Below are 25806 nucleotides of genomic sequence, written 5' to 3' on the forward strand. Positions count from 1 at the left end.
ACTGTTATTTATCGCTGAATTTGTTTCGCTCGAACTTGATTCAGTGATTAAGCAGGCATAAAAAACAAAACAGTAAAAAACCAAACCAAACCAAACAAAAAAAAAACAAACAGAAAAAAATGAAAAATGATCGGGCACCATTCCCATTATTGAAACATCCAAGTTGTGAGTAATTACTAGTATTTGTTCCTGCGTCTGCCGTTGCCGTCATAGATAGCCTGATTTTAATCCCATGGTGAAACTATATGTTAGCTACTGACAACAACCATCCTTTGCGCATTAAAAGTAACAAACGATGATCATCTTCGTTCATTGATTAACAATTTGTCATTTTTCCCTTTTAATTAGTTTTCTTTTCTGTATTGTACTTATTATCAAGGGAATATTTTGTTTTAATTTTGTTTGAATACATTAATCGTGTTTTGTTTCTTCGCCTCAATGAACGCCTCATTGTATAAATATAACTTCATGCATGCATGCCTGCAAGATGTAAAACATTTCAAGACATGATTGCTGACCGACAAGCGGGGTTACTGAACTATAGAGGATATTTCAGACCGGCAGATTAAAAATTCCACGAAATGAGATAATCCATAGTTACTACCGAATTAAGGTGATGCTATGAAAGGATCTTCCGACCCTAGATTATGCATAAAATATTGCTCCGCACATACAAGTAGTTTCAAAGTGTCTCATGAGAACGTTTTACTACAACTATACTTCAGGTGTTTTGGGATCACTGTATTTAACAATTGAATGTCACACAGCGATATTAGACAAAAAACTATAATGTTTAAGGAGTGTGCATCTCTCAGGCTACGACATGGCAGTCCTCGTTTCTTGTTTTTTGTCCTCGTTTTCTTCCTAAAATGCCTTGAATTTGGTAAGTAAAATGAGGTATAACTTGCTTAAGTCAGACATTAACACATATGTCACACCAATTAATTCAATCTCGTACATACTGAGTGCTGCAATTTAGTGAGCTATAAAGCAGTTACCATAGTAACAGACGCCAAAAATTAACACAAAAACCTTGTGCGAATAAATTTCAAGATCAGTGACAGCGAGCTTGAAATGGCATAATCGATGATTTCAAATTGTTTATGTATGTCTTACTGGACAATATGTCTGTAAAAAGTTTAGAAAATCCAGTATACATTTGAAAAAGCCATACTACATTTAAGTTCTTGCAATATATTATAAACAATTATCTATAAATTCCTTAAGATAAATACAACAATTAGTGCTTCAATTCCTCGTGACAAAAATAGCCAGTGCAAAGTGAATAAGTGACTTCGAGAAAATATTTTTAACAGATCGCCCTTTGTATAGAGAATAACATGAATTGAAAAATCCCTAGTATCAATTGTACACTTAAAAGAGTAATTAACTGTTGAATTTCACAAACGTAATGTTGAAACCTCTCAACGTAGAAGCAGAAGCAGTAGATAGGACAGTACTTCTGCCCTCCTTACTTTACATCTTTAGTGAGCTCATTTATTCTTTGTGCTCATCTCACCTCCCCGTTCATATTTATACAGCTACCTCCCGTAGACATTTTAATGTAAAATTTGTTAATGTATTCCATTAGCTAGTTACGTTTGCAATATTTTTGCGTTAACATAGTTTAGGAGGGCTGCTTTCTTGGTAAACCCTGATAACCAGACGCTCCCTCTATTAGTATTAAGTTCTTTAAACACAGTACACTACCACTATCGTTTTATGAACCTGTTTGTCGACGATGGTCATATACAGAAATGAATAAAATAATGTATTTGAGACAGCGTGGTAGGTTTTATAACTGTCGGTATTGAACGTTGACGCAACATTCGAAAAGCGATCTTTTTGCTTATATTTTAAGAATGCCACAATAAATGAACAAAACGCACAACAGAGTAATCGCACTCGAAAAGTTACATAACATACCACAATATAATATAAATGTTTCAATGTAAACTGACTCCGACATTATATGCATCATCAGCATATGAAAGTAGGCCTTATGCCGAGTAGGTGTTGGTTTTAAGGCTCTCCAGGCTACAGAGCAACAAAGGTTGTAAGATGATTGCACAAACATATCGTGGAATGGACGTTTGACAGTGGGGATACCTGAAAGGCAATTAATAAAACAATGTATTTCGTAAACAAGTTATTTTTCGCATTTATATAGGATTGTCAAATGTACAACAAAAGGAAGACTATTACCCCGAAGTGTAAATGCATGCACTGCATAGACGTAGTTTGCATTTATCATTGCATAGAGAATGTATCAGAAGAGTACACGGATGTATAGATACGTGGACTGACAATTTACCGTCTACATCGAAAGGTAGACCACATTCATACACACGCATACATACGCACATGTACATACAGATACACATGTACATACTAGGGGTACCAACCTTACATCCACTGCTTTGCCAGGTTTTTGTTTTGTCAACAGAATAACCGCATCTGTGATTGGTGGTCGACACTTTGAACTCGACTCCATTGCCTGCAGTTGAATGTGAAATGTGAATATGGTAATTAACGTGGTACCTGAATTTCATTGGAGTTTTATGTGGGTGTATCAGTGGGTAGATTGAAACTCTGTCGAATGGTACAATTAAGTTGGTAGTTATGTTAAATTGTCTCTAATTGAAGGAAACTTCCATATCATTATCACTGTGTTGGGCCTGGTCTGCAAATCAGATCAAATGTTACAAACTACTTTTGGCAGAATGGAAGCGTCAGGAATAGTTGCAATATTTCGGCCACGTGAAAACTGGAAATATTTGAATTGTTCAATACCTAATTTGTTATAACTGCCTTTCCTCATAATTTGGCAGTTATAAATTCACTCTGGAATAAATGACAATCTAAACGTTGAGTTTATTTTGATACAGCAATAAACCACTGACACGATAAGTATGTATACCAAGCACGTAAAGAGCCGAGGAGATCGCTCGCTTGGAGGTAAGAATAACAAAGTATACTAAGCGTAAGTTCTTTGAAACATGACATACGCAACACAAAACTGGATACGGGTTTGCTTTTTTGTTGGTTAAAAACATTCGTGTTTGTCTTTGGAAGCAAAACGATTGCAAGGAGCGTAATTAGAACATCGACACTTACTGTATACGAGGTCAAAGCTGATATTGTATCGTCCTGTTCCGGTTCCGATTTCTTCTGGTATGAAGATATTATTAATATTGCCATTGAAAATGGCTTTCTTTGAAACCTGAAAACTACTGTGATCTTCAGAATTTTCAGGCAGTACGGCTGACACATTAGCCGTGAAGTTCTCAAAAACAGGAACAGAGGCTTCAAGCATTATTTGAATGGCATGATAGGGCTTGGAATTCTGAAAAAAACCCAAAGGAATGACACAAGTAGGATTTATAAAAATGAACTGAAGACATAATTTTTTTTATCTAAAGGCTCATTCTCAAGAAAAATATAAGCCTATGTACAAAATTTCCACCTTTTATCGGGTAAAAATGTATTTGTCATGATGGAGGGTAGACTTATTAGAGTGTGACAAATATGCCTCCTGGATATACACTGAGAGGACTATTGAAAAATGAACAAAAAGCAAAGAACCTGAAATACTTACCTCAATCTCAAACACATAAAGCGTAGCAGAGTCATTGTTACTATGCTGCTGCCCTATCACCAAGGTTTCATTCAGCGGTTTAGGGCGATTGCCAAGCCATACCTTTATGTCTTGCGTGGTATTTTTTACTGAAAGTGATAAGAGTTTTCGGAGTTTTTCATAAATATACCCGAAAACTACAGTAAGAAACTCATTCAATCTAAAACCGACCAATAACAGCCGATCATCTAGTTTGCGTTTTTGCTAATTCAACTTTCGCGGCTTCATTGATCGTTTAAGTTTAATTCAAAAGGAAAATAATGTAAAACATCTTTGAACGGTGTATTTTCTATAAACAGGAGCCGATGTACCCGTATAGCACTTTTTCCGAAGTAAAGGTTAGACCGTGATGACTCAGCAAAATCTTAATGAACGAAGCCCAATATAAATGAAGAGGTGTGTTATATCCCAGTAGGTCCAACCTGAAGACTATCACAAAATACTACGTATTTCTTTGAAGCGAGGTATCCTTATAACATCCAGATAAAGTGTATCCAAATAGATATAAATAAATTCTCTTAAACGGCAAATAAAACGGCCTTTCCTGATTAATATATTCAACGGAATAACGATTGTGGTTTTATTAAACAGTTTGAGATGACTGCAAAATCAAAACTTTATGAACGAAATTGCAGATAGACCGGTTTTACCGCCAGGCCTGACACAAGGAAAGACAAGGCTTGTGGTGGTGGACTGCTAGGCGTGAGGAGGCATCGGCCACATTCATATTCAAAGTAGGGATAACGGGCCACCAGAAGCAAAACTGAAATAGTTCAAGGCCTTTAAAAAGCGCAAGATCTTATACAAACGGAGGTCCTATCTCATGGTCACTATCAGCGGAGATGTTAATTATATATATATATATATAATATATATATATATATATATATATATATATATATATATATATATATATATATATATATATATATATATATAATTCATATAAGCGTTATAAATAATAACAGAAATTACTTCAAATACATAGTAACAATATATGTTACTTAAGTTTCATGCACTCTGCAATCTTCAGACAGAAGATCCTGCAATCTTCTGTCTGAAGATTGCAGGATGCATGAAACTTAAGTAACAGATATTATTAATTTGTACTTGATGTAATTTGTCTTATTATGTTATTATATATATATATATATATATATATATATATATATATATATATATATATTATATATATATATATATATATATATATATATACTTCAAAATAGGTGAAATTGCCGACTGGTCTAATTTTAAGAAAGTGCTGATTCCACACATCATATGTCTATTATCCATCAAGCGCAATAAATGTCGACGCAATATCATATCGTGTGTATGAAAGACAATTTTACAGGCCTTTTAATTCTGATACAATGTATTATTTCTTCATCATCTGTCTAAATACCTGTATCCTGTGCGAGAATATCTGGCTTTGTATTGATCATTCCTGCCTTGGTGTATTGAATTTAGTTTTGTCAACATTATCACCGTGCGTCATAAGTAATATACAGATGCCCGAAAACGGAAATACGCAACAATGCTGTACGTACAGCGTCATAACATATGCGTGTTGACTGAGGGCAACAACGTATACGTTTGTTTCCCAAGGGCCAGTGTCGCAAGATTTCAGTCCTGGGATGATAGAGACCAGAGGCAGAAAGAAAGAGGGTGTTTTTAGTGACCTCAGAGACAGAAAACATACACTTTTACACGAATACGGATTACAAAGGGTGTCTTGTGAGGCACCACATCAATTTTAGTTACTAAATCGATATATTTTTCTGCAATCACTCGACATTGTCGAAGATGTCACTATTCAGTTGTTGCGTCAATATTTATATTTTCTACTATGTACGCATGCGGAAATGCCGCTCTCAAACTAACTCCTGGACTGCTAACTGATCGAGGCTTCGTTTATACGGCTGGGACGTTTTAAAGTTTACCTAAAAGTTTTGGAAATTTACTCGAAATTGCAATAATAAGTGACTTCCAGTTTGTCCGATACTGGCAGAGGTCATGAAACGTCTTCAAAGTAGACTTTACGCACATCATTGTGCATCTATAATACATATGACCACACTCACAAAGTAGAAAAATGCATCAGATCAAGCACACATTCAAAAATTATTGTAGCACATGAACTAAACTTGATATGTAGTGTGTATGTGACCGTAGTGTGAAAAGAGTTTTCATGCCAGCCTCGGCCAAGCTGGAAGTCAACGATAACTGTTACAAAGGCAAGCAGACTTTCAACAATTTGAAGTAAATTTTAAATGTTCCAGCCGTCTACATGGAAAATACAATAATGTATGTTCGGATCCAAATGACAACCAGATATGAACTGAAAATGCTCCCGTGTTTTAGTATACTGCAGTTATCTGTAAATTGATAATTTTGCCACAAGCGTGCAACTTCATTGAAATAGTAGCCGTTATAATCAACATCATGAACAATATTCACCACAATTCATTCAAGTATACAACTGAAATAAAATATTAAATTTCCTTTACTGTCGTGATTGTATCACCACTTTATCTAGCGAGAGTAATTACCTTTAGTCAAGTCCTCCTAGCTTTATATACCAAATTGTAAAAGCTTATTAGATAAGCAAATTATCAATAAGTTGACATGAAAATGTAAATATCTTTTACTCATAAAATATTTTTGTCTCATTAATATACATAATATGTTTCATAACTTTTGTAGCGTCTTATGTCCCTATATAAATGGAAAAGTTAGTTAAATATGCAAATTTGTAACTAGATGTTGTAAAAATGCTAAATAATTTTCAGTAATATGTTATCAGAGTATCGTCATTGTATATAGCATGTTTTATCAACTTTGATCTATTCAGATATAAATCCATAATAAATAAAGTTCATTAATATGCAAATGTTATTAGTTTAACTAAAAACGCTCGAACAACTTTCGTGAACATTATATCGTGATATCTCAAATTTACATATCAAGTTTTGTTAACTTTGATTAAATCAATGCAGATACATATATCCCTACAAAGGGAAGGTCGCGAAATATGCAAATTATTAATTAGCTGATCTAAACTTGCTGAATGACTTTAATTATTGTCATATCATCGTATCTTCATTGTACGAAGCAAGTTTCGTCAACTTTGATCGAGTTAATTGAGATATGTACCCCTAAATTAGTAATTAGCCGTGGTAAAAGAGCTAAATGGCTTTCAGAAATGTTACGTTAGAGTATATGCAATGTACTGAAGTTTCGTCAACTTTAATGAAGTCAATGCAGATATATGTCCCCAATAAAGAAAGTGCTAATCAGCAATTAGTTAAATGTAATCCCTTAGTATCTTTCGTCTCTGCTACATACTAATGTGATGAGCATTTGTAGCAGTTCTCGTCAAATTTTATCCAACCGTTGTCAATGTATATCCGTTTTTCTACAATCATTTATTATGCAAATAAGCATAAAATATGCAAGGTACACCCCAAAAACAAATCACTTCTTGCCGTTTGCAAACTGAATTGATGTACCAGATTTGATTCTGATCCGATTGGCCATTCTGGAAATACTGGCCAAAAGACAGAGAGACAGTCAGACAGACAGACAGAGAGACAGACAGATAAACAGACATCGCTTCGACATTAGCTCACATGAGTAAACACGTGGGTTAAAATGTTTTAACCAGTAACTGGAAGTATTAAACTGGTAAGAAACGTCCAAAAATGACGTACGCTGCGTGAAATTGACGATCAAGACAGTCTCTTTTGATTAGGCACCAGACATACCTTTAAGCTCTTGGCCGGTTTCGTTTTTGAACGACAAAGTCAATATATCAGTTGAAAATTGCTGCTGGGTTAAATTTGTAATTCGGTGCACATCAGCCGCCAATCGAGATATCTAAAAGATGAAGAAAACGTCCTGATAATCTGGTAGGTCATGAACCATGAGTATAAGTTGTAAGTGTCACTACATATTATCGTAAATGTAATGACATCAGCGCCGGCAGGTAATGTTTGTGTTTTCGGATCAAACATACGATCAAATTTCTTTTCTGATAAAATAAGTTGGTTTCAACACTATGCTCTATTACAAACCTCAAAAGAATTCCAGGTCAGTACACACATTGTATAACGCATTCCATATTTCAAATTTACCAAATCATTCTTTACTTTTCGTATGTTGAGTGTTTAAATATAGCTCGTTTTAAAAACTACATTTTTGAGTCTGATGATTGGCAATTTGTTTGAAATCGGCACCTAAGATGATTCCGTTGATACCGTAGGCTACGAATTCTAATTTTCCAGAAATCATTACGTCGAATTTAATCTGATAAGATAATAACAGGCACGTACCATTCTATTCATAATTAAGCTCCGACGTAGATGTGGAAGATGTGTTCCACTGAAGGAATTTGAACTCCAGTGTGAGGACCAACCATGATAGTGCAATTCGTCAGATCCTGTATTGTGTTCTTTTCCAAATTCAAAACGAGAGAAGGGGTCTTGAGTACGACAGTGCCCCCACTAGTCATTTTGCTGAATAAAACCTCAGCAAGATTATCATAAATTGTCGCAAGGGTTTCGGTGTAGTGCCTCTTCAATTCTACATCAATTCCTTCACTGGCATTCGACAAGACGGCGTCTGTGATGTCTTGTATTTTGTTTAGTGTTCCTGTCAATACATGAGACAATACTCTAATTGTTTTAATCACGTTTGTTGAGTATACATCAATCATGCGATCGATTGCATCTAATGATGTTATGCTTTTTGGTTTTAATAATCGCCCACCGATGACATACAGGTTTTAATATCTCGGACCAATGCGTTTCATGTCAGCGTACGTTGATCCTCCCCCTTTCGTCGATTCGATTTGTTTAGTTGTAAATAGAAATTAAACATACAGTGTTCATAAACTAACCATACACAGACATAGTACTTATGTGTTGCAAGAACGCAATATTCATACACACGCATATTGACTTGTCAAATATTTCAAAAGCACAGACAAACAAAACATTACATACCTTGAGCCAATATAATGCTCGCGTTCAACGTGAAATTTTCCGCGGAAAGTTGCAGGACGTATCGATTTATTTCATCAATGCTCTACCAAGGAAATCGAAACAGTATGATTACATGTCAAAGAAATGGCGAGATTACAATGACGATGATAATTGTGTTATGCATATAGACGGTAATGGTAACGGTTTGAGCGCGGAGGTGGTGGCATATTTGAGTTTCAAGATGAAGTTACAAGTTAGATAGTACACACCTTGAAATCCTGACTTAAACTTTTGTCCAAAATTTAGTTTTCGCCATAGGGTTGACGCAGGGATGGCGGACGTTTTGAATTTGAAGTTATGTAAATATTAGGTAATTGATTCTCTAGCGAATAATTTTGCTCAGTGACCCATGATTTGTATGATTGATGTAGAAAGGGTGTGGTATCAGTTTCCTGAAGTATATTTTAAGCAAAGGTTTAACGTTTAAATCTTTCAAAAGATGCCTGCTATCTCAAATTCAAAAACAACTTGTCACATTGCAGTAGATATTTTCTTAAAATGGAACATATTGCTTGCAGTTTGAAACGGCGAGTCGGTTTAAAATTCACACTCTGCAATTAACCCACGTCTTCATGCAAACAATCAACTTCACGTATGATTGACATGTTCTTTTTATTACCTGTGATATCTTCAGAGATTCAGCGCCTGTTGTGTGATAAGGGGAAGCCGAGACGGTCAATTCATCATGTATATTACCTATATATAACAAGTAGAATTGAAAATGTGAGGATATATATAAAACATAGTTGTGACATATTGTTTGTTGGTGACAGTTATTATAAATATAGGCCGAATTCAACGATAAAAGTGGGCAGAATCACAAAAGTTCTGGAAATGATTGTATAGGGTTCGAGAATCAATTGTTATTACACGTGTTGTCGTATTCGTGGACCTTGATGAATACGAAAATCTGTTGACGTATGAGGAATAATACCCATGGAAATCAATAAAAACATGATATTTTATATATGTATGTTCATCATGAATAACAAGTAGCATAGCGACTGACATAGCTCCGCTGTCACATGAAATTCTGTCAAAATTTTTAACAAACCCAACTAAGATCACCTGAAGGAACCTGCATACCAAATTTCAAAACCATCAGATCAGCAATTTCAAAGAATAAGTCAATTGATGACGGACGACAGAGACACGGACGGTCGATTGACGATGACTGACAGTCAGCCTGTCTAATTTGCTCCGACTCGCCGAGAGAAGAGTTTACACCAGGCCTTCAATGGCATTTGTGCCATTCTACGCGATGAACCAATTATTAAAAGTTACTGAGCGTTCCGAATAATAGCACAAAAATTGATTCAAGTAAAAAGTAATTATATCTCTAACTAAAGTTTCGTGCAAAACATTTCAGTTATATATATATATATATATATATATATATATATATATATATATATATATATATATATATATATATATATATATATATATATATATATATATATACATGGTTACTATATAAATAAATACCTGTTTCCTCGCAAAGGACATTATTTTTTTGGATACAAGATACTGATCTCCAACCGTCATTCCGACCAAATCTGAAAATAAATACATATCAAAATATAATCTATAAGCGTCAACTCCAGATAAGCTAGTTTTTATTGAAATTAAGAACCAAAAAGATGGTATAAAACAATAGAAATATGCTTTTGGAACTATAGGATTTTAGGCTAGTAAGCTGACTTTGATAGAGCTGCTGATAATTTTTGGGTGGCCTTTCAATGTATTGCGATGAGTCGTTGGTAAAAATTTGGATTATTATGCGAACAGCTAAAGGCTGCGAGACGTCAAGTAAGCCCGAATGTCTCTTGAACGATAAAATGTTCGCAGATTCAGCGATTCAAAGATTTTATGGTAAATTTGGCAATACGATAAAGGCCAAAAACCTAAGTGCGTATGCTCACTTACGTGAAGAATAAGCTTAAGCAGGGATAACTGCCATCGTCATAAAACTGACGGGGTCTGTACGTCACAACCGAACCATCTCTCGCTATCACTTCACCCGAAGTATCATCGATATAAGCATCTATCCAACAAAGCCGTTCTGTTGGTCTCATCATACCTCCTACAGTGTCCAAGGCTTCGAGATATTGTGCGTTCCCATTGATTCGTGCCAAACGAAGGCCAACCCGTTGACAGAGTTCATGTGCCTTTGTGTTGTGCCTTGCACTCATGAAGACCAGTTCCGACGAACCTGTCATTAAAGTCAAACAAAGAGTGGGTTTCCTCTTGCTGGCTTCAATGTGGCTTGAACCAAACGGGGGAATAACATTAAGGTACAGTATTATAAATAACGGGATATATCTACGACCTACAAAGACAGAATAAAATAATGCTTAAGCATGAGGTCGAACAATCACCTAGACAGAAAAAATCCACCATACAAAAATACTTTTCGAGGGTTCTCTGCGTCGTAAATAGAGTTTGAGAAACGGATACGAAAGCCGATGCAAAATCTTGCACTGGCCGGATGTGAACTGAAAATAATTAATTTATTTTGCCGTCAATTTCACATTCCTGTTTGGCAGCAAAGTGTACGTGTACGAAATGGACATAAGCAATAAAATTACAAGACGCAGAAAATGTCCCTGACAAAACATGTTTTATAAGAACGATGACTTACTTGCATTTTCGCAAAAGTGATGGAAATTACCACTGCAAGTAACACTTTTCCAGGCGGCTCCTCTGTAAACATGAGTATGGTAAATTTGGTATAACTATTTATCTTGTTATATATATATATATATATATATATATATATATATATATATATATATATATATATATATATATATATATATATATATATATATGCGTGTGTGTGTATGTGCGTGTGTATGTATACGATATGCAATTGCAATTGCAAGATTTTGAGTGTCAAGAATTCTACAAGTATTTACATATAAAAATATTGAGTTGAATAAAACAGGTAACTAACCTAGTGTGATGGAATTGAAGTACCTTATGATTGAAAATACTATATGGAATTCAATAGGGAAACTTACACTATAGTAACACAGTCGTTTTCGTTCAGGCTTGTATCAGCAGCAAATGGCTTGTAGCTGAGTTCTATGCCATCACTCGTCTTCACCTGATTTTCATCAGTCGTAACATGAGCGTCAATCCAGAAATGGAAGCTAGATACCCCGTCTTCAGCTATCGCCTTCACTAAGCTTTGATGTTTCTCTACGCTGTCGTCTATCACAAGCCGTAAACCAAATCGTTCGCACAGGGATTTGGCACTGGACTGGTTCCTGGTACCAAAGAAGGTGAATCTCGCTGAAGATATCGGATAAAGTTAATAACATGTGTTATACAAATGTCAGCATAAGAACAACACCAGCCCCTATTTTTGCACAGTAAGAAAAATGCATATATATATATATATATATATATATATATATATATATATATATATATATATATATATATATATATATATATATATATATATTTATATATTATATATATATATATATTTAATTTGCCATGCATTTTTGCATATGCGTCCTGAAACAGCAATACTTAAACTTATGCCAAAACCTTATTCAATGAAACTTTCGAAAAATTCTCTTTCCAAATCCAGATCAATAGTCATGGGCCACCCACAAATATTTGTACCACAGAAACAATTACCCCACATCTACCGATATTTGGAATCATAATGACAGCTACCCCTGTGTTAACCCCAGAGCAAAAAATAAAAAAATTCGATATTCTCAAAACTTAAAACATGACTTACTCTAAGAGCTTCAAAGGTGCCCCCACAAGTGCTAGATTATAAACGTTTCAGAAAAATGAGAGTTTGAACATATTTCCCCGAGGTTCCGACATTCTACCTTCAGAGCGATGTTGTGAAAACTCCATGTTTTTGTGTTCTCTGTGTTTAGCGGGACGTTTCGATGGGGAAGCAAGCAACGTAAATACAATTTTTCCAAACTATGCATATCGGTATCCCTAAATAGGTTACATTTGTTTTCATGGAATCTCTATCACATTCAGTAGAGATCTTTCACATTTCACATTAAAATGACACTAGTATATACAGTGGGTCACTCACAAATAGAGAGATAGGCGATACAAATAAATAACGTTGGGTTAAAGAAACAGTTTCCTACATAAACCTACCTGATCCATTCAGAGAAGTAACAAATGCAATCAACGCAAGAACACTGATGCGGAATCCGAGGCGGATTATTTCCCAGGATGTTGCTTCATCCAGGACAGTCCCATCTGCTCGACGCCAAGATCTTCAACAGCTAGGAGTATACCTAACTAATAATCGAATCAATAATAACGTTGTTAATTTATGATCATTATCGCATATTAGAGTGACGCTGGAATATAAGAGTGGCGCCCTTGCTTATTAGGAGATCTGACGTTAAAGGCCCTATAGCTGTATCTTTTAGATTATTTTTGCGATTTTACTTCCAAACTAAAACGAGTTCGCGGGAATACACTCATAGAGGGGTGTTTATACAAGTATAATAACTGTCCACTGGGACTGCATGTGCAATTTTGAGCAAGATGAATAATAAATGTTTGCCCAAAATGGCGCCCTCATGCAAATAAAGCAAAAACACTGTACGTCATGCACATATTCATTGGAATCTTCACAGAAACAACAAAGTAGTCCAATATAATGCATAGTGCTGAATGTTATCCACTGGGACATCATATGCTTTGCTTTCTTTGTAATATTACCAGTTTTTAAAAATGGCGGGAAATCAAAATAACGGTTAAAATTTAAATTTACTTGTCCAATTTTTTAGTAGTAAAAGACTATATCCTTTAAATTTGTAGAATTTAGAGAAAACCAGAGAAAATAGAAAACCTTTTTCAAGTCAACAAAATTCAAGAGTTACAGCTACAGGGGCCTTAATGAAGAGGTCCTTCTGAGACAACCTTTTATACTACGTTCTCGCCGTAAACTTTCAAATAAAGTCGTTCGGTAAAGATAATTCAAAATGAAAATATTGTGAAGGTACAGGTCTGCTAGTCTGACACTAATATTGATAATCAACGTATTTTATGAATATGTTTAAGACAGGCATCAGTAAGTTAGGGTGGAAAGCTGTATTTCATAGCCTAGTAAAAACTGTAGGACTTGAGCGAGAACTGTGCTGTGCCTGTTACCTGCAATATGACGAAGTCTGAAGAACGCGCGAATGATTTTGATATTTATGACAACAATAGATAGAGTAGGTTTTGTTCATTTTTCTGACTAGTATGCATTGCGGCCGTAGCAAACTGCACGGCTGTGTGTATATCAAAACTATGCTGGAGTGCAGAAGCTGCGAGCAACTAATACATCGTGCTAATTACGGAAAAACTCCATTAACTTAGGAATACCCTACTTCCCTGCGTATCCAAGGATCAATTTCACAGACCTGCCTTTCCTACAATGGCACCAGCTGGATAAGATAAACATAATAATGGAACATTCACACCTTGAATGATTAAAAGTCTTCTGTTTATCACCCGAGTTGGTTTGGCAAGGACCAAGGTTTCAGGTACCATGCAAGTTAATGCAGTCTTTCCCAGTGCGCCCTCACACAAACCGTATAAAAATACCGATGGTGACATAATGAACTTAACTAACACTATAGTCAGTACGGTTGGCCGTGAAGTAGTGGTTGATCGCTTTCAAATCTTCGAGATTTTCATCTAGCTTTGCTAAAGGAATTTTCACACCTCGAGCACAGGGTTTCTATTGTTCTCATGTTCCCATGTTCTCATGTTAACAGCACTTCATGGTTAGAGTTCTAAACAAGTCTTCCATGGCCTTATCCGAACATCAAGGCAAAGGCGAAACCCTAATCTGAACGACCGACCATCCAGGTGTCCGAGTAATGCTTTGATCAAAACTCATGCCGCCAAAGTACCGGAGATCAGTTATCTTTTGCCGCTGTGTGAATACATATTCCTTCAAGTCATGTGACCATTGTAATACAGTTATATGGCAAACTGTCGGAATTTTATTCAATGTATAAAAGGAAATGAAGGAACATGACAGTTAGCCATCTTTTCCAGGTTGGGTCTGCTAATCTCAGTTGGCTTTGCAAAGTTCCTATGCCACTTCCGTCTATGTTCTTCTCAGGAAAGAGCTAGGCTGAGATGCTATAGGTACAAATGAAAATAACTCTGACATCCTGGGCTATTTTTTATAGTAATACTCCTTAATCGAAATAAAAAAAACCAGGCGAACGAACTGATTCTGTTTCACGCCATGGGAGTATTTACGTTACAGTGGCGGCAGATAGAAAACGGGATCGATAGATCAAGCAGAAAATCGATCGATCTAGCAGACTACCCAACCCATGGGCGCCTTTGGGTGCAATACGCACCATTTCGCCAAGGAATCTAGAGATGTCGCTGGATATATTGTACACGTATCACAGTGAGGCATGCACATCAACTTCAAAATGGTGCTGTTACGACAGTAGAATCACATCTTGGCGCGAAAAACTAAAATTATTTTATTACTCTGTCTTTCGGCTTTGACTGTGAGTGTGAAGTGCTTCCGACTAAAAGATCGCATGATTGGATAGCGTATCCACATGGCGTCCCCATCTGTAGCCAACTTGTCTACCAAAACGCTGTGTTACCACGCTAACATTTAATTGCAACTTTCATGTTTTGAAAACGATGACCGACACCCTTTCCCAAATATCACAGTGATTTACCATAAGTTTTTTTCGTAAGGATGTTTTTGCAACCAAGTGCGACATTTTACCGCTCTTTCCATGCGTAAAAAAATTGAAGTTTGAAATTAAACCACTGACGTCATGCCCGATATTTTTATTCTCGTTATGTGGTATAATGTAAAATGATAACGGTTATATTTTCAATTAAGAGCGATAGACTTTGCTTTGTAAGGCGTATTCTCTTGAAAGGTGCCGCTGCACAGGACTTAGATTGTCCGATGTCGCTTCTTTGTAATCACTTAACGCAGGGCAGACCAGGAACGGGCCATATTAAAAACGGAGACCGAGCACCGATCGTCCTGAATTCGATTTATAATACTTCATTTCTATTCATAATTTGAACTTTATATTTCACATTCAGCCTATATCACACTTTTTACTGTCAAGTTGACAAGTAATTTGGTTGTTATTCTGTGCTACATTGAACAAATCGCGATGGACTGCCAAGCTGCCAAACCTATCATTCATAGTTACATTTAGAATCACTCAACTCCGTTTGGCGCCGTGGTACGTAGCAAAATTATTGCGTCTGCTGGCGCAATGTTGCATATTGCACCATTGCGCCACAGATTGCGCCGATATGCTAAAAGTACATACATCGATGCACATATCACTGACCTACACTACGGACTTGTTTTTCAGCCTTCAGGAAATAGGTTTGTTCTCGGTCGTGTCAACAAGTCCTTTGTTCTGTTAAACCTTAAACAAGATTTAATTAATCTTGGTTTGAAATGCATTCACACGGACGAGCGATGGTCTCGTGACCTTATGTAGGGAGGAAGTCTTGGCACTTCGCCTCCTGAAATTTTACTATCGTTCAATTACCACCGGGACTTTGAGTACCAGGTGAAGTGCAGTAGTTGAATAAAATGGAACTGAAATAACGGGTATCAGTATTGAAACGTTGAGAACAGTAGTTGGTGGTTTTTGGCACCAGAAATGCTGGCGTACGGTACAGTTTCCCTCGATCCCTGCTCGTCTTACACCTTGAGGACTCTACTCTACTCCAGTCAACGAATTAATTAACATAGAGGTGTGTATGCCGCTTAATTGGAGTCAGCTACATGTACTGCTTGCTGTGATCACCTCTCTTCAGTGGTTGGAAATTCTGAAATAATTAATAGGCAAGTTGATATTGAATGTCCGGACGTAGCGCTCTGCACAAAAACAAGGGGCATTAGATAAATAGACTCGTCCAAGTCTGTGGGCATAACATATCAAAAGAGAATAAATTGAATGAATAAATTTCAGCAGACTGTCACGCTAAGCAGTAGGCTGTTACTTAGATCGTTGGGTGAACGCCTTGGCTTTGCTATCCGTAACTCAGCTGCCGAGAAAGCCAGGCGACTTTGGGCCAGTCTATAGATAAACTGCATCAGATAAATACTTTTTGTAACAACTGCTGTCTGCTTAGCCATAATCACAGCGTTTACTTAAATTCAGTGGCGTTCGGTCCTTTGACACAAAACAACTTGGCAATTATCTTCAGTCTATTGGTTCTACTTTGCCAGACATGGCAAGCAACACAATTTCGTGTCGTGATCCTGACAATACTCAAACAAAGAACATACTAATGGACATTCAACTTATTGAAGAACCCAAGACGTGACATGAAAGTTGTCTGACATGACGTGAGAAAAGAAAGTGGGTAATATTAGCGATTCAAAAGACGCGTAATAATCTGTTATTACACCTCACGTATTATTCGGGGACTGTGATTGGTTGAGCCTCACTCACGTGATATAGAACAAAACGTGATAGAACATGGCTTAGGTGATATAGCCCTGTCGCGTGCGCTGATATAGCCCGGTCGCGTGCAGTGATATAGCCCGCTACAACGTTCTAGAATACCGCGCGTCCTTTCTGCGCGTACCACATCACCGCGTACATTTGCTTGGTTTTTTCTGTAAAGCAATGGCTTTTGAAAAGGTACAAGAAATTAGCCCGACCTGAAGTATATGACGACGTTTAGTACATTGAACGAGAAAAACTTGAACAACGCTGTCTTCGTTTTTAGACGTTAGTTCAACTTCATGTAGTATTGCAATCGAGCAACAAATAGAACGTTTCACTGTGGCGAGTTTCGATCGACACTTGACTGCATTCTGAGCAAAGTTTCGAAAACAAGTGTTTGTTCGGTATAATAAAATTAATAACACACGCTAGCACGGGCAAGATCACGATTTGTTGCCTGCCCTCGGGCTGGTGCTCATGACGGTAATATTGATGATGCCCGAGCCGAATATTACCGTCATGAGCACCATCCCTCGGGCGGGCAACAAATCGTGATCTTGCCCTTGCTGGGGTGTGTTATTATTTAATTATTTTTTTTTATTTTATTACTCATCCAACAGTCGAACCAAATTACAGGATGGGGTACCCATAACCTACTACTCAAAGGAGCAACGAGGAGTAAAGTGCCATGCTCAATGGCACACCACCGTGCTGGAGTCACGAACTAAACAAGCGGATCTGTCATCGGAATACCACACAAAAAGCCCATCGTCTCCCTGACCGTGATGGTAACCACCCTGAAGAAATATTCTGAAACATGTATTCTTCCGTAACAAAGTCCTCGCATCAACTTTACATAAAGGACGAACATTGCTTAGAGGGCATGATTTTCAAAGTTAAAGAGGATTTTTTTTCTCTTCTACGGATGTTGACACCATATATGTAGAAAGTCATTTGATATGAAGACGTGAAGATGACAACATTTATATATGATACGTAACTTGCAGAGCGAGAATGAATCAAATTGATGAGGTAATTCAGGACATTGTCAATTTAGAGGTTTTTCAGCAGTGAATTATTACTTTGAGAACGATTTTTGAGTAAAAGATATGTCATTGTTGTGTTCGAGATCTTTGTACTCGCAACACATCAAAGTTTAACCACGTGGCGAATCAGACTGATTTATGGGTGATTCACGTCACGTTCTTTTGAGATGTGAATGATATAGGGATACCATTGTTAAAATGGAGATCCAAAAGTGTGCAAATAAAGTTAAGAAATTGACACCACATAGAAATATTTCGTGGATTTTTATTATTATTGTACTGCAACATCTTGAACTGTATTTTACCAAAACTTCCTTGTCTTCCTCCGCTATTGTCCAAAGGCTTGTTATGCGTCGTGACAAAATAATTTCTAGCTGGTTGGCTCGTAGCTTCATTCTATTTTACATGGGCGCTTGAAAAAAATGGAGCAAATAAGTCTCTCAACGGTCTAAAAGGGCTCTGTCTCTGTCAGTCTGTCTGTCTGTCTCTTTGCCTCTCTGTCTCTCTCTCTCTCTCTCTCTCTCTCTCTCTCTCTCTCTCCTCCTCTCTCTCTCTCTCTCTCTCTCTCTCTCTCTCTCTCGCTTCCTGTTTCAACCTCTGAACATTCAGAAGTAAAGCAGAGTCGATCACACCTGTATAAGTTTCAAGGTGTTTGTATATCTTTCTGACATGAGAATGTATTTTCGATTGTCACGTCCAGACGTTATTACATCTATGCCAAAGGGATGCACACATCGGTCCCCGTTGAAGTCAAGTTTACGCACGTGCCTTCCATCTGCTCCGAAAATAAGTACACTGTTGCCGCAGCAGACGTAGATGACGTCGTCGTCGTCGACAGCAATGCCGCGAGGCTTCCCGCTGTCAGCCTGGGAGTCACCGTCGACGATGCAGCTGAATTGTGCCACTGCCGTGCCGTCCGCCTCGAGGACCTGAATGCGGCTGTTGCCATTGTCAGCGACAATAAGTTGCTGTCGGCTGTTGCAGGCTATGGACCACGGAAATTCGAATTCTCCCGGTTGGCTTCCGCGCCCTCCGATAGTGTTAACTAAGATACCATCACCGTTGAACACCTTAAGATCGTGGCAAGACCAGTCCACGACGTAGACCAGGTTGTTTGGCAAAACCGTTACATCATAAGGTTCCGTAAGGTGTCCCAGTCCGAAATCCCCGATGATGCGGCGGTTGCCATAGTCATACAAAAGCAAGCATCCGTTGGCAGAATCCGTAATTAGCAACTTGTTACCAGGGACTTTACAAATACCTGTGGGGAAGCAAGGCTTCTCACGGCCTGGAAGCGGGACATCCCAAGCGAACTCGCCGTCACACTTAAACTCGGACAGCATTGTTGCGTCCGTTACGAAGAACTTTCCCTCCTCAACAGCAGCGACTGCCCAGTGCATCTGCCATCCTCCGGGTCGGCGGAGTTCAGTGGGAAGAAGCATTCTGTCTCCGTAGCTCAGGTCTCCCACTCTGTCGACTTGCCACCTGGCATCGAGGTGTCCACAAACATCCCCTCTCGGTTATTCTCTGTGGAGAAGTTTCCATTACGCTCGTTTGGCGCGTGGTGCACTTGAAACGTGCTGGCTTCCGCCGGATTGAGTGTAGTTGAATTGTTCCCTGATTTAAACTCATGTGCCACGAGTGCTACCTCCTCATAACTGCTCTCTTCGATCGCTAAGCACGAAATTTCATCCTTTTCACTCAAGAGTTGATCACAAATAGCAATAGCACCCGTAATTCTCGACTGTCCTTTCTCTAACTCTTCCTCGTACGAAGCGCAGTTCAGATTGTAGTCCCGCAACAGACCTCTCATGTGCTCGTCTATTTCGGAGTCGTCTTCGCCGGCAATTCCCGCGTCCATATCCATTCTAGATGTCGCTAGGAAAGCCGCTTTCTGGTCGACGTCTGTTTGCACGCCTAAACACATCGCACACAGTTCTCTGAAGCGGTCCTTGCTCTTTTCCGCGATATATGGCAGACATATGAGAGAGTGGCGTTCATGATCACCCGATTTCACACAATGGAGGCAAATCGCTTTCTTACAGGTGTGACAAAAGGCCTTCACCAGGTCCGTTCCATGAACCCCGCAAAAGGCGGACTTCAACTGCAGCAGGCAATTGAGGATTTCATCACACGGCATGGATGAGCCATCTTCACCAGCCTCCTCTTTCGCAGCGTAACTTGCTTTTGAAGAATTCACCATACAAACGCAACTGGTTAGGCAGTAGTTGATGGGTAGAGCCTGGATGCCTAAGACCGGGAGTTGTAGTATTGAGCGACAGAGTGCACATTTTAGGCTGCGGCCATCCTCCGTCGCGATGTTGGACAGACAAGTGAAACAGAAGCTGTGTCCGCAGGGAAGTAGTCGAGGCTCCTCGAAGAAGTCTAGACAAACTGAACAGTGGAGAATATTGGTATCCATGTTCGAATCTGCAAAGTAAAGAAAAAGTACATGTTAAAATTGTTTTTACAACTCCTTACCTCTTGAATTTACCTATCTTTTTAAATATCTTTGACATTTCAAAGATCTACACCAGGCTTATTTTGTTTTTTTGTGCTTATCTTCGTATTTAGACATCTGTACATCTGATGAAGGACAAAATATAGTGTCAACATCACCAAGCCAATGGACAGAAAATTAACATTGAGTAGACATGTTAAAAAAATTGAATTCTCTCTGTCTGTCTGTCAGTCTGTCCGTCCGTCAGTCTATCTTTGTCTCTTTCTCTCTGTCTCTCATGTCATATGATGGAATTCCTTTCCATTGCGTCTGTCTGTCTATCTATCTGAACCTGTCTCTGTTTGTCTGTCCGTCTGTCTGTCTGTCTGTCTGTCTGTCTGTCTGTCTGTCTGTCTTTTCTGTCTGTCTTCAGATGATCGAATTCCTTTCTATTGCCGTCAGCCTTTTATTTCCTTCCCTTAAAATTGATTAAAGCAAGCCAGCTGCAATATTTTTAACTCCTCGTAATGTTCGGAACGTGATGGTAGTAGGAGAATACAGTGTCACTATGCTTGAAGCGTAAATATGGACGTCACGCCTCTGTTCCGAACAATGCTTTGTACCGTGACTCATTTAACATCATACCGACTCCATACTTTGACTGTGTGCCCACGATAACTCGTAAACATTATGATAATACACTTTTCATGACTCATAGCCTTGATAATTCACCAAGTGACACCGCAAGTTATTGGTAAATCCATGTTTTCTCATGGGCGCTGACTCGTTGTTTAAAATGAGCTCCTGTATATGCATATGTTCTCGCTTTTCCCCTGTCCTCTATACATGCGTATGGAAGTTTTGACTGAGTCCTGACTCCATGACTTATTTACAGTGTTGTGCGAAAGTCGAAGGTAGCGGTCACATGAATAATATGAATTGATGAGCCAACATTCTAACTCTGCTTAGGGAATACGTTGGTAATTGACTATTCCTGATGTGATATGGATTTCCGAGGTTTGCTCACGTGATACACTGGATGTCATGTCAACACATATGCTCCACTAATATTTATGGTTAAAAAGACAAATATCCGATCTGCTATTTCGTTGAAAAGGGAATCCTCCTTGCGTACAATGGAATGATATTTCAGCGATCCAGAATCTTAATCTTCCCAGCACTTATCGCATCCTCCGTCCAATTTTACACGCGCTGAAATGGATTATCATATATTTTCATCAATTTGAGCAATATTATATATTATTGCCTGAATACATGAGTTTATGTGCCCGAGAGAAGGTGACAATTTGCCCGACGCCAGGAGGGCAAATTGTCTCCTGCTGCGAGGGCACAAAAACCCATGTATTCAGGCAATAATATTTTTATTACATGCCTCTTCACAGTTAATGCTAAATAACATTTAGTTACATGCAGGGCATTTTCAAATAATTTTACCATTATCGACCTGCATAAAACAGATATTAACGAAAATCAAAAGAGTAGTGCGCGCATGGATATTTTACATCTAGCGTTCAGCGTCTACTTTGACGTCGAAAACGTCGAAGGGCTTCACTGGACCGGGTAACCATGGAAACCGGTCAGTACATCGTTCACCGGCCCGCTAACTTCCCGGATGTTCCTATTCAAATCAATGCACTGATTTGCACTCACATCGAGGCATGTAATAACAAACGTTTGTATCTAGACAGAATTACCTCTGTGTTAAAGGGACGTATTGAATGACCATTGCGTCGTAACAACGTCTGTCCTTTAATGATATTCGCACTCTCAAAGCTGAAAATGCTCTTGCTCTTTTGGTCTACAACTTGCGAGGGCTCCTTTTGAAGCACTAACTACAATTTTCACTAAAAACTATAAACGTGGAAATCGAAAATTTATCTCATCCACATACAGTTAACACAGGGGTGGCGGCCTTTTTGAATATCAAGTTTGGAGAAATAATGGGTAATTTCTTACTTGTACAAATGTTTTGCGTGGTAACCCCTAATGTTTATTCTCCTTTCCAAAATGGAATGGTTTAAAGTTCCCTCGCTTAGTTTAGGCAAGGCTTATAATTTCGAGTATCCCGCACTGACGAAAACTAAGAATAGCAACATGGAAAGGAGCAGGGACAATCAGTTTCCAATGAATGGGTTTATAAAAAGAAAGAAATTTTGAATTTCACCCCACAGGATAGCTGCCAAAGCTGCAAGGTGTGTTTGGATGGTACAAAATACCTGTGCCCTTCTATAGTGTTTGTGTTTCTGCTCAAGCGGCAGAATCACAAGGTTGTGGCGCAGCCGTGTGTGTACGTGTCGACCGTGTTATCGACCTGTATGTATATATGTTTATGCTGTCCTTGCCAAGAATTTAATTAAAATCTAGCGGCAGCATACTCGGGCATATGTCATGGGAACTACTAGAGGGTACACCATTTGATACCCGTGTGGAGGCGGGGCGGGGACAGAAGGAAATTGGATCCGAAACCAAATCCAGCATTATACCTGTATGACGACAATTTTGTGTCTCGAGAGGCAGCATGTGTTTGGTTGTCAGCCTCTGCTGCTAGAACTTTTTCCCACATGTGCGCTCGCTTCGCTCGTAACGTTCGTAAATTATGAAAAAATGAACAAGTACGAAAAATAATGAAACTACGATCGGAGAATTACGAACGTTTTTGTTAATTTTGAACGATAATTTTCGGTTAAGATTATGATTTCTGGTGCAATACTCTGTCATACGGTGGCTTAATGAGGCCACAGGGGTAATTTTTTTCATGCCTGTAATTTTTTTTCATACATGCAATTTTTCTTTCATGCCTGTAATTTTATTTTCGTACCTGTAATTTTTATTTCATGCCTGTAATTTTTTACATGTATGAAAAAAATTACAGGCATGAAATAAAAATTACAGGTTTGAAAAAAAAAAGTTACAGGTTTGAAATAATAAAAATTACACCTGTGGTCTCATTAAGCCACCGTACTGTCATATCTCGTATTTCAAAAGCTATTCTGCCCCATTTGTCGGCTGTAGATCGTGAACGATTGAGCATACAACTACTAGGGCATAGCTTGAGACTTTGACCAGAGCTAAAATGAGCATGCACGGAAATGTTTTACGATCCCGGGTCTCATACTCTTACTTTGTATTAGGGTAGTTTCGAGACCGTGGCACCCAAGCACTCATGCTGTCAATTGCAGCTGTCTGAAAGGACGCCAGCGGCGGATTGACGGAAGCAGCCAGCTCCAAATACTTTTGATTGATATTATCCTCGGCCAGGGAATAGACTAAGTGTAAAAATGGCAACTGATTTAAAAAATAGGGAAAGAAAGAATCAGAGAGAGAGAGAGAGAGAGAGAGAGAGAGAGAGAGAGAGAGAGAGAGAGAGAGCCGAACGACGGTTCGGTTCTTGATCGAAGGAAGCACCACAAAGTTTTTGCTTGTGCTTGGAGGTAGAAGCGAGATAGCCCGGAAATCTTTGGACGATCAGACGATCATAGATTTGTCTTTTTCGAGCTACTAATGTAGTTTTTCATTGATTTTGAAAATTAAAGTGGGTTCTTCTTCAAAATATTTTACAAGAACCTCAGCAACTGTACACTGATAGTTTTCTTTGATGCTCGATGGACAATGTTGTGCAGAGTCATGACCTCAAAATCCAGACCACAAAATGACGATTATCTGTCTCTCAAAAGAAAAAAATCACAGGCTAACTAGTTTCAGCTGCGGCCATAACAGACACCAATTGTGTGAGCGCGCAGTGAAGAAAGTTCGTTGTAGACTGTCAAATTTTCTGACCCGTGGTTAAATCAAAGAGTTGCAGCGCTAGACACAGCAAAATGGTTTTAGTTATAGACACACAACCTATGAATGACATGCATATACTTTAGAGCTCACGGAGCTTTCCGAATATGTACTATGCACTGTGAAAACTGATGGCAATCATCAGTTGTGCAGCACTGATAATATTAATGACCACTTCATTAATTATAAATGTAGTATCTAAACACAATTTGGAAAAGATTAATGTTTTTTAAGGAAATTGATAGTTGCTTTGTAACCTCGCCATGCCCATCATACCCCTCCCGTTCCGATCGACCTCCCTGATTCACCTCCCACTTACTGAAAACCTCCCCACTATCCTCTATTTGCCATATATTTCTGCCCTTGCTTTTGGCATACCCCAACAACAGCCTCATAAAATTTTGCAAACTAATAATGATTTTTCGTCCCGCCAATAAAAAAAACAACAAAACAAAACAAAGAAACAATGGAAAAAAAGACCATCCGCTCGTACTCCGCCCGATTGCACAGAATAAATTTTTTTTTTTACCCCGGAAAACCTAAAAAATCACTCACCGACAGCTTTTAGGCACGGACAGCGGCAGATTCCACGTTCATGGTCAACACATTGGGAAACCAGACTTTGGAGAATAAAAAACCGAACAAAACACCATACGGCAGCCATATTCGATCACAATCGTCAAACACGCTAACAAGCGTGATTTCGAAGCGTTTTGTCTATTACATTTTTTCGCTTATATAGAAAGGCGGTACCCAATTTGTCATGAAGTTTCGGATCTTGAACTTGTCTCATATGGGACTAGAGAGTATCCGTAATCAATATTTGTAACAAGGTTTTACACTGAATGTGAGTTCGTTATCGCAAATAGTATATAGCTGCTCTGGTATTTGATAGTGGTTATATTTCAGATTGTACGATACTCACTAGTTAGCCGAGTAGCCTCCTTTTTCGTCTTCGTCTATACTCCACGATGCTGAAAATTGCACAAATGTGGTCGAATATTACCCCCTGCGAAGATGTTGCCTATCAAGAACAGTTCAGGGTAATCTAGAGCCGTTTATACATCAGTCTCGTTGACGTGATGAGTTAAACTAGAAAGAGCCGTCGCCTCTGTACGTCAGCTACTACGTACCGGTGGACTTTTCAATGGCCTTTTTTATCCGATCCGTTGCAACATTGAGTGGGTGGGCAAATGACCAATGACCGTGACGGCGCGGCCCGCCAACCACGTGACAGCTGAATATACCTCTTGGCCACGCGTGCCTCTCGCAGGTCAATCGATTGTCAGGGTAGTGCATCGTCGTACACCACGCCCTCTTCGGCGAGTCTTATCACCCAACGCCGATTTTTGCGTAGGTCAGCGGAGCGAGC

The 25806-nt window shown here is 38.5% G+C and overlaps 2 protein-coding genes across 2 annotated transcripts; both read right to left on the reverse strand.

Annotated features, from left to right (window-relative positions):
• Positions 1-1071: 1071 nt before the first annotated feature.
• LOC139122351 (uncharacterized) lies at positions 1072-19632 on the reverse strand. The gene is made up of 14 exons (XM_070687746.1): positions 18959-19632; positions 12832-12953; positions 11709-11982; positions 11327-11388; positions 10612-10897; positions 10171-10241; positions 9302-9378; positions 8644-8725; positions 7972-8290; positions 7405-7516; positions 3599-3726; positions 3118-3346; positions 2406-2497; positions 1072-2109 (listed from the first exon to the last, which is right to left on the reverse strand). Exons 1-9 carry the CDS (start codon positions 19630-19632, stop codon positions 7986-7988), a joined length of 1953 nt encoding a protein of 650 aa, XP_070543847.1. The 3' UTR covers positions 1072-2109; positions 2406-2497; positions 3118-3346; positions 3599-3726; positions 7405-7516; positions 7972-7985.
• A 14-nt stretch (positions 19633-19646) lies between these two features.
• LOC139122352 (tripartite motif-containing protein 2-like) lies at positions 19647-25731 on the reverse strand. Its single transcript, XM_070687748.1, has 2 exons — positions 25360-25731; positions 19647-20620 (listed from the first exon to the last, which is right to left on the reverse strand). Exon 2 carries the CDS (start codon positions 20610-20612, stop codon positions 19647-19649), a length of 966 nt encoding a protein of 321 aa, XP_070543849.1. The 5' UTR covers positions 20613-20620; positions 25360-25731.
• Positions 25732-25806: the final 75 nt, after the last annotated feature.

The sequence above is a fragment of the Ptychodera flava genome, chromosome 22 (assembly GCF_041260155.1).
Source record: "Ptychodera flava strain L36383 chromosome 22, AS_Pfla_20210202, whole genome shotgun sequence".
Taxonomy (NCBI): Eukaryota; Metazoa; Hemichordata; class Enteropneusta; family Ptychoderidae; genus Ptychodera; species Ptychodera flava.

Bases quoted from the DNA above. Each gene is read 5' to 3' on its own strand.
- LOC139122352 (XM_070687748.1), bottom strand. From the start codon at position 20,612: ATGGATACCAATATTCTCCACTGTTCAGTTTGTCTAGACTTCTTCGAG.
- LOC139122351 (XM_070687746.1), bottom strand. From the start codon at position 19,632: ATGCTTCTTCCCACTGAACTCCGCCGACCCGGAGGATGGCAGATGCAC. The intron at 12,954-18,958 runs GCACGTGCGTAA...TAGCTGTTGAAG, and splicing joins ATTTTCGGAGCAGATGGAAG to ATCTTGGCGTCGAGCAGATG. The intron at 10,242-10,611 runs GTAAGTGAGCAT...ATTTATTTTCAG, and splicing joins TGCTTAAGCTTATTCTTCAC to ATTTGGTCGGAATGACGGTT.